The 10,438-nt window shown below is 31.5% G+C and overlaps 2 protein-coding genes across 2 annotated transcripts; one reads left to right on the top strand and one right to left on the bottom strand.

Moving 5' to 3' along the window:
- Positions 1–948: 948 nt before the first annotated feature.
- LOC116773551 (ionotropic receptor 75a-like) lies at positions 949–7,523 on the bottom strand (the record flags this gene model as incomplete). Its single annotated transcript, XM_061521271.1, has 14 exons — positions 949–1,196; positions 1,296–1,472; positions 1,648–1,810; positions 3,169–3,304; positions 3,371–3,555; positions 3,634–3,672; positions 3,783–3,994; positions 4,592–4,701; positions 4,799–4,856; positions 5,034–5,161; positions 5,303–5,379; positions 5,743–5,841; positions 7,004–7,190; positions 7,332–7,523. Coding segments are annotated over 14 exons (1,785 nt in total), but the record flags the coding sequence as incomplete, so codon positions are not given.
- Positions 7,524–9,088: 1,565 nt separating this feature from the next.
- LOC116771549 (uncharacterized) lies at positions 9,089–9,978 on the top strand. Its single transcript, XM_032663433.2, has 2 exons — positions 9,089–9,488; positions 9,911–9,978. The coding sequence occupies exons 1-2, from the start codon at positions 9,089–9,091 to the stop codon at positions 9,976–9,978; spliced, it is 468 nt and encodes a 155-aa protein (XP_032519324.2).
- The last annotated feature ends 460 nt before the right edge of the window (positions 9,979–10,438 follow it).

Genomic DNA, 10,438 nt, shown 5'->3' with positions numbered 1-10,438 from the left:
TAAAATGATATCAAATTATAGTTTACTAGTGTCTTAACAAAGTGATCGGTAAAAGTAAATATTCGGTTAGACAGAGAAGAAAATGTCACTAGCACGAAATATAATTTTTTTACAATAATTGATTATATAAACTTAGCTTTCAGTAACTATTACTATCTATAATGTATGGTTGTTAATTTGACTTTGTAAAAATAAAAAATAAAAAACAATTATATGCGGAACTCTTCTATCGATTAAAAATAGTTAACATAAATAAAAAGTATTTAAAAATTCTAAAGTAGTTTGTTCATTGTTCAAGACATGAAAAAAAAAATACTAAACATCTATATTTCGGAAACAACCAACATCCAGCAAGTGGGATTTTTTTTAAAAAATATAAAAGAATAGTCACAAAAGTACAAATTGTTATTGCATATTAATAAAGGGCCCCTTAAACCTACACCTGGGTTGCAAGTCCCAGGCACAGTTCAAGCTCCTCTCCCTACAACGCGATGGACCCGGTACCGGCTCAATGAATCCGTGGAATGCTGAGAGGTTTCGTCTTTTCTCTATCAGGAAATATCAAACTATTTGATAAGAGTTTCATAACTGTGATAAATATATTTCATAGGTACTAGAGCCTAGCTGTGGTCAAACTGCAGCTCGAGCATGGGCTGGCTCGACGAGAGAAGTACCATCCTCTCACAGAAGATCGGCGTGAAGTAGTCTTAAATGGCTGCGTTTCTACCGATGGGTGCTAAACCCGGTTGGCCTTCCCTTTTTCCTTCCTTTTCTGTTTCTTCCCTATTCCCACCCTTTCCTGCCCTTTCTGTTTTCCCACCTTCTAGTTTCCTCATAGTTTCCTCTCCCTCTTCCCCAATCAAGGGTGGCAACGCACGATTAATGTTTAAAAATTCCGCAATGATACTGACTTTTGTCTGTATGTATTTTGATATATTGAAAGCTTTGGAGCTGCAATTGGAGTGGTTTGATTGGAAAGTAATAATAAAGCAATAGATAATTGTAACTATATTTATTTTAAATTCAAAAAGCCATCATGTTCAAATCATCCATCACTTTTTTTTATTTTTAAGATTTTTAGACACTACACAATACAATAGTGTGCAAATTATCTGCTTTACGTATTAGAAATCATTAATGAGTGAACTTAACATTATTATTTCCATATTTTCTATCATTGATGATGATGAATGATTCTACAAAATATAAGTAAGTTTTTTTGATTAAGGTCATTAATTAGAGAATACTTAATTTATTTTTTGTTTTATAAAATATCATTTAGATTACATACGCACCTTTCAAAAACAACCAATATAACAGCCAGTATGTATCCTGCAGCCAACAGTATAAAGGCAGGAGCTGCGCCTCCCAGTGCCAGGGCTCGCGGAGTACTTCCTTCACATTTGTTGGCTCCGCTCAAAGTTCTCTTATGTATACGATTTAAGATTCCTGTTTCCATTAACCGTAAAGAACTAGAATTCGGAGGAAGTTAAATTAGTTAATTTGGCAACACGTATTACGTTACTTTTTTTTAAACGATCATTTTAACGAAAATCTTTACACGATGCTATAAGGATGTTTTTTTTTTTTTTAATGACTGAATGATGTAATGACTATGAACTAATATTTAATTTTCTACTCAGGTACCTCCATGTAAAGAATTCCTTATAGGGACTCCTTTTCTGCACACTTATGTATGCAAAAGTCTTATCCATCGATTGTAAGGAACCCAGGTCACATAGCTCGCGTTGCTTGAATGTCTCAGCGATTATTTTATTCGCACTATCGACTTCTCCGTGGTAAACATAGCCTTTGACAAGAATTGATATTATTATGTAAGTTATTTGTGTTTAGAGAGTAATTTATGATGGTCCCTTTTGTCTTTAGTTTGAGAAGTAAGTCACAGTTATACTCTCGAGGTTCCTGTCATAAGAAAATCATTATGGCACCGTATAATAATAATAATATATTCTAGAACATTATTTGAGAATATTTTTATCATAAATGGAGAAAAAATACCAAGTATAGAGTCATATTTTATTTATTATTGTGTATTATATTTAAACTTCAAACCACCTTGAGGAACACTATACTAGAATCTATTATTATTTTTAACATATCAATCGAATTACCTGTTAGCAAAAACAGGAATAATATGCTCAACATAGCACCAACATCGGTTCTTTATCTTTGATATTTAAATATTACAGCAATGGATAGAATTATAATAACCTCTTATTTGTTCCCCACTATCCGAATAGTATTCTCGGGAAGCTTTAAAATATTCAGTGCCTACTAAGCTATCAACAAAAAACCAGATCGCAGTAATTGAAACAGACGTTTTTTGAAAAAAAATTCAGGGGTGGGAAACTATCTTTATTATCAATCGTTACTTTGTCATCAGGGTATAAGAACACGTCTTTATAATAGCTCTTGCTATGAAAGAGTTTGAAAACGAGGATTAGTTTACCACATTGAGCCCGATTGAGTTTTGGTGTAAAATCTTGTTCTTTGTAAAACTTCTGAGATCGTAATCCGGTCTTTATAGTCATAGAAATAGTGGTCAATTAACAAAATTTTACAGAGCCTAAAAATTTGTGAAGATCTGAGGTTACCACTATTTATAAAGTTTTAGAAATCCTCTTCGGTGTTAGATTAGTTTTTTGCCTGCCACCCAAGGTGGGACCTAGCTAGGTCATTCTCAGGTCAGCTGGCTAGGTCATTCCAGTGGAAGCATCAAATCGACAATGTGTCCTTTTTCATTACTCTTAGCAATGTTCAGAATTACAGTCGCATTGGAGAAAGAGATGAGTTTCCTGTCCCAGACGTGATAACAAAAATAATATAAAGCTGCCCTCACTTGCCTTTCAGGCATCGATCGCGTAACACAACAGTACACAATTTTTTAAGGACAGATAAACTTATTATTCCTAATACATATTTAGTCCAATGATAATAACGCTAATTTGTCATCGATGTTTGACTAAATATAACATAACTGATCTTTAGTAATCGGTAATTGTATATTATTATTTTTATTATTCTGTTGTATTAATTTAATATTAGTATTTAAATAATCAAACTAACACTAACTTGGAACTAACAATCACAGGAAAAATATTTGTTATTGCTTAATTCTTGACAATAAGGAAAATATTAAACATTTACCTCCCTCCTTCACTAAACTAATCCCATCTTTTGGGAATATCAATATCGGCTTTCCTTTTTTCTCTAATTTTTTCATTTTCTTTTTCAGTTCATCTTCAGCCTTCGCATGTTTCGTATTGTAATAATAATTTGGTACCTACAAGTAAATGCAATGCACAGAAATTCTAAACATAACACTGCTTATACAAAGTATAACCCCTACTTGTAGCCAAGAATAACTGAAACCCGTGTCCTGAAAAACTGGTTGAAGTGGACTATCCAAAAGTTCCCAAAGTGAGTTAATACTTGGAGGTGGCGCATTCAGAAGCCAACTGACGACACTACTTGTATAATAATTGTAAGTTAGAAGACAGAATACTCCTGTCACTAGAGTAGTCAGTTTTCGAACTGAAATAATATAACAATGAAAACTAAGCTATAAATTGAAAAATTATATTCTTGAATACATTTTCTTAACTGCCTTACCCGAGGAAATAGATCGCAAATCTTCAAATTCTTCAAAAACTGAAAAGAGAAAATATTCCTTTTAATATCCATAAGAAAGTTTATTCCGTTAATACTAAGGTGTAGTAAAGACATCGGAACGTCACATAATATATTTTATTTATACGTACATTGTTGGCAAATCAACGCTAAAACTGAGAATATGGGGTAAACCAATGATAATGGTCTTCGTTCCTCCACAATCATTGACAGCAGTAACATTAAACCACAAAGTAAGGTAATTCCCACAACAGATAACCACGCATTCTTTGAAAAGGGTTTTAAAAATTTATTCTCGAATTTTCCAACTCCTTGGGTTGGAATTTTATAAAAAAATCTTGTCCTGTTATAAAAAAAAATACAAATTATAAGAAATTCTACTCATTTCAAATATCTATCATTAATGTTTTGTGTCATGCCTAGGTTGGCAAAAACTTAAAACTTACATAAGCTCTGTCGCCTACCAAGACCTTTTCTATTAGTATCGTAATAAGACCTAAAAAGAGTTTTTGTAATATTCTTTCTAACAACCAACCAATCGTCACTTAATTTAGTATATGAAGATAATAGTTTTCCATCGGAAAACTTACATTGTCTCTCAGTACAAGAGACGAAACTTTTTAGCACTTAATGGATTTACCGTACGGGTGCCCGGTCCATCGAATTATCTTTAAATTAACGTAATATACAATACTTTTATAAGTTATCTTAACAGAAATAGTGCTATGTTCTTAATTACTATTTAAAACGTATTTCAAGTCACCCTTCCATTGATCCACATTCTTTCATTTCACTCTAGTAATTACAACAGTTTTATGCTGATAACATATAACCCATCTATACAGTGCTTTATTTCTCTACTATAATTGCATATAAGTTTAAAAAGAATATGATATTTTATATTAACATTATGTATTTTTACGCAAAAAATTAAACTCACTCGACACGGGTAACGGGGAATGCTACGTCATATTTATCAAAATGAGATAAAAGCATTCTTAGAACCGGAGTGACGTCATGTTCGTGGAAATAAATACCATTTGCAGCGGTCTACAATATGATAGCAACACTCATTAAAACTGATAATTATTTACGATAATTAATAATATAGACATTTTTTGCTTTTGATTGTCTATGAGTTACTTACATACGCATGTTCCCGTTTATAATCGCCGATCCATACATCCACTACAGTGTAATTATACCTATAAAATAACAGATAATATTTGATGGTGTAATATTACAAATCTAGAGAGGTATCTTACTTTGTACACGTGAGATTAACGTGTAAATAGAAGCTAGACTAGAAGCGTGACCAAATGATTTCCGCAAATAATATTATGAACTAGCTAAAGAATTTAAAATTAGGCAATGATAGTCACCTGATATTGTGAATCTCTGCTATCTCGTGCATGAATATGGACGAAGTATGAGTTAAAGCGGGCACGTTCGAAGCTGGGTTCCACGTCAGAAGCATCTGAGGGTCGAAGTTTTTGGGCGGGGGAGACATCTTAACAAAGATTTACATCAGAGAATTAGCAATCAACTTTTTTTGCATTAATTTATTTATTTGCAAACGATTTAAATATCGTGCAAGTACAAACGACTAAACTTTCGGGATTGAATCTGATTCAGTGTACTTCATACTCACGACTAGTATCAACTTTAAAACCATTTGATGGTAATCAAATCGCCGGTAATATTTAGAAGTTCTTGTGAGATTTAGACCTGGAATTTAAAAAATAAAATTATTATGTTTAACTTTACAAATCCATTTGAAAGTTATTGGCGAAATTATCAAAAATAAAAGAATTTGTACAAATTCACACCCAATGAATTTCTAATATAGAGATTGGTTTACACAGTTTTCACATTTATAGTTATTCTGCCACATGCGTTTTTTTACGAACGTTACCGCAAATGTGATTAAAATTCAGACCAAGCTTTCACAGTCAAAATTAAATGTAAGGTATTGTTTGATTGGTTTAGAGAATTTTTAATAAATTCCTGAGAAAATTTGAGAAAGAGTAGTAGAAACTCAGCCTTCACGTCTTCACTTAATAACATTTAAACGTTATACGTATTTTTTACCTGTCACAGTATTCCAGCTGCCAATGGCTTTGACAACAAATCTTCCATCTCGATTTTTGCCAAAATTGAACACATCATAAAGAATGCAAGAATCATTATCTGAAAATATATATTTTTTATTCTATGAGCTACATTGTGTCTCTTATCATTCGTAAGATATGCTCGTTTTCGCTAGTGTTGAACACGAGGTATATTTTTTAGGACAGAAAGTTATTATTTTATTTTCGACATTGTGACGTCTTTCTTTCATGTTCTTTAAAGTTAAATTCTCCACTCGACGGTATACATTTCCTTTGCCTTTTTTTTTTGGACACATGACTTAAAATTTAAAATAATATCTAAAGTTTTCGTGTGCAAGTATTTAAATTAAACTAAGTTATTCGGATACTACGGATTTTTTATTTTTGTATATCTCCATAGGTCCGCATATTCGGTGACTGATTACGGTTGCTGTGTAGAAAATGTCGAAATTATGTAGATATAAAAGGTTAAAAAAAACGCTAGGTATCCGGAAAACTTAGTTTCATTTAAATTATAAACCTTTTAACTAAATCTTCGCTAGCTGACTGTAACTCAGGAACCGTAGTGGTAACAGAATTGAAATATTCACTGAGTATATCAAATAGTAAAAACCTATCAAGTAAGACTCGTATTATAACAATATAAATCTTTAAGTTTTATTTTTCAATTTTTTATATTGATTTAGTGACTGAAAAGTACTTCGACTTATATAAAAAGTTTTGTGAATTAATGCATAATACGTAAACGAGTGCAACGCGCACTTGACTGATGCTAGCTTTCTTACCGTAATTATTTTTTAATTTAATTTTAAGAGTTTATGTTTAGTATTTATTATTAACTTAAATAGAATACTCGCATCTGTGTCCATGTGAGACATATAAAAACCAGCGAAACAAAAGTTTATTATATTAGAATGATTATTGAATTTGAAATTAAAATATTACGATTATATTAATTTTAGTTTTTTTTTTCTTTGTAATAAACTTCTCATGACTTTGTACAATATGGATCTCATAATAAAGATACCGTGACTAATATTTTATAAAATTCGTATTATAAATGTTTAAACATATCATTTTTTTATATTATCTAATAAAATTTAATCACTAGAAAGTAATAGATACGTATTTTTATTCCTCGCATGTGAACATCCGAATCTCAAATATAAATAATTACCGAGTTCCGCGATACACTAAACTGTTTTCCATTTTAATGCAATGAAATCTTAGTGGAAACGTACCTTTATGGCTCGCTACCACGATATCTGCATTCACACTTAAGTTGAGACTACGAAATAATGTCATATAAGGAATATGTTTAGTTAAGCTTTTGGTGTCATTGTAACTGTAGTCATCGCCAACTCCGTCGTGTATTTCATGCAAGATAAGCCATTTATGGACTGAATCGAATAAAACATATTCTGACGCCTGCAACAACAATATAGTATAAATTTTGTAAACTTATAAAATAATGAATACTCACAGTATCGAAATGATTTATATTTTATCGTGATAGGGAAATGAAGCCTAATGACTTGATGTTTTCTTAAAAGTATAAAATGTACTTACAAATGTTACGATGCTCTCAAATAATGCACATTTTGAATCTATCAGCACTCCAATGCTCGGTGATGTTCGACTCAAACAGACGTCAATTTTATTACTTTTTGTTTTATCAAAATATTTTATGTTAACATTTGTAACACCTATGGAATGATCGAAAGCAACTTTTGAAAATTTTAACCCTGTGGAATGAAGTAAATGTTCAGAAACATTCAAAATAATTTACCCTAAATATATATATATATATTAATATTCGACATATAACACTTCCTAAAATAAACTATGTTTGTGACACTCACAGCCTTCATTGCACGTCAAAATACAAACGAAAAACGTATTTTTATTTTTAAAATAACTCATGCTTAAGTTTATGAAATCATCATTAAGTGCGGATATTATTGGTAACGTTAACAACGACACTGCTATATGAAACCTCATTCTGACAGGAGCATAAGAGTATCTTGACTTCTGCTTTTATATCACTCCTGACTATATAATAAATTTAGCCGTGATTTTTTTTATTCATGAAAATTCTTATCAACAATTTTGAAATGATTTTGAACTGCATTGTATGTTACATTGCTTGTTTAGAGCATAATAGAATATTCGCTTTTGAAATTGCACTGTTTTTGCTACAGTTAGGACAAAAACTTGCAGTGCCGAGGCAAACCTAACATGTTGAAAATTTTATTAAGCTGAATAGCTCCTGTCAATGTAATATTAGGTCAAATGTCTGAATCAAATTGATTAAATTGCAAATTTGATATCATTTACTTGTCAAATTGATGTCCTTACAAAGCTCAGGCTCAATCAAATTTATTTATTTAGACAAGTTCTTTGTTTGTGGTTTGCTGTTTACTCCATCAGTATTAAGTACAATCAGAAGGATAGAAGCGATCGAACGAATTGTTTATGTTGATATCAGAATATAACATAAATTAAAAATACGTTTTAAAAGTGAAGTCACCTTTAATGTTTCACTAATATCTTTAAACGAATGCAATGCCGAGCAACACTTAACGAGCTGCATTTATTTTCTATATAAATTTTGTGATCAGTATAGAAATTGTATTGACATAAATTATCAAACATTTAATCCTAGTAACGTCTTATAAACTAAAATAATATGACATGATTTCATTTAATTCATAATTAAATTAGTTTATTCAAAAGTGATCAGCTTTTACAGACCAAAAACCTACATGAAAATTATCTCATGCTAATTTTGTTTAGTGTTTTGAAATATACTAAATTTATTCCTCAGAGTCCAGCCAGCACTCAAACTGTTACACACTTGGAGAATAATTCTCATAAAGATATTATTTTAGGTTTAGTCTAAAAGTCGTACTCAAATTTTACCACGAGCTTTAACTATAGCTCTTCGTGTTAAACAAATATATATAAAACAAAAATTTATTTATATTTTTGAATCTAAATATCCTTTTTTAAACTGTTTTAGAAACAAGATGAGAAATATATTTTCTATTCAACTTATTACTTAAGGAATGCATTCACTGAAATCTAATGAATTATTATTAATTATAAATCATTATTTATAATTAGTAATATTTTATGTATTTGAAGCGTTTTTATGTTATTTGTAAATAAATAGGTTACAATAAGAGATTATCCCTGATAAACTATGCAATAGCCCGCTAGGGCCCTTTTTCAAAACACAAGTGTACAGGACTGCAATATAGAGGAATAAAGAACATAACACACACTCTCACAGTATGGGAAAAGAGATAGCATTATGATCGAAAATGGAAAGTGAGGTAACGCTGTACCTGTTCGGGTTAAGGCAAGGAAACGGTACAACGGACACCATATTTAGCGCTAAGACATCTCGGTGCAAAGAGCACATGCGCTCACACAATAACTTGTATATGGTGTTCATTGACATACAGAAACTGTACGATAGAGTACTCCATGAGGCTCTTTGGCGGATTTTGAAAGCGAAAAAAATGTTAGGGAAATACCAGCAGCTTATTAGAATGCAGTACAGCCTTGCATGTATTGAAGTTCGATCCGTATCCAGTAAAATAGATAACTTCCATGTAGCTGTAAACTTACGTCAGTGGTCGGCTTCAAGCAATTACTTGTTTCTTCTCACAATGGATGAACTGACATCCGAGTTCAAGAGAAGGTATCTTGGTCTATATGGTTTGTCAACAATATTGTACTTTTCGGAGAAACGACGCTTGAGGTACCAGAGAATGTGGGGCTAAAGATTGTTTTAGATGGTATGCTCAAAGAATTTCGACTTTTTCTTGCCAAACATCGGCAGTAATGACCGGGAGGTTGTGAGCTGAATGAATACTGGGTGGATGAAATGTCGAAAATACTCAATGTATGCCCTATAAGCTTAAGATCTCCATGACAGTGGTGGGACCCACATTATTGTAATAGATCACAATGTTGCACTGCAGCAGCTGTGAATAAAAGCACTCTGCTTGCTTACTGAGTTTTTCCTACGAATTTTGAGATGGATGTGTGCATTAACAAGAATGGATAGTCAGGAGAAATTAATGAGTATGAGACTAGCTCGATATAGTCATGTTATGCGGATTGATGTAATTGGTCAGATATGGAGAGGGCGTCCCAAAAGAACTTGGATGAACTGTGTAACGTAAAATGCATGATAGAGGAATGACTACAGAAATTACGGATAATAGACTGAGGTGGAAAACGATAACGTACTGTGCCGGTTCCTCTAAGCATGGAATGCGATCCAGAAGAAGTTTTTAAACGTTATATGTCAAGTATAGTTACTAAATTTCCTATTCCTCACACAAGGGAGGTATTATTAAAAATAAAATAATACATAACCTTTCCACAATAGCCACTAAAAGTGTGGGTAGTACAAAAAGTAATCCGCCAATAATACAGGTTATTTGAAATATAATAAATATTTCGTAATTCAAATTGATTAAAGATATTTTTTGATTTATTTTTCTAATGAGAAAGAATTTTAATATAATATATTTGTATCAACCCTGACTGCATAATTTTTCAACATTCGTAACGTTTAGAATACCGCAATGAAGTTTAAATTAAATTTCAAAACACAAAAGTGCGATATAATTCATGGACCAATGAAATATTTTTATTAA

Source organism: Danaus plexippus, chromosome 8, assembly GCF_018135715.1.
Source record: "Danaus plexippus chromosome 8, MEX_DaPlex, whole genome shotgun sequence".
Taxonomy (NCBI): domain Eukaryota; kingdom Metazoa; phylum Arthropoda; class Insecta; order Lepidoptera; family Nymphalidae; genus Danaus; species Danaus plexippus.
The sequence above is the reverse complement of the archived record's forward strand: the minus strand, read 5'-3'. Positions and strand labels throughout refer to the sequence as shown.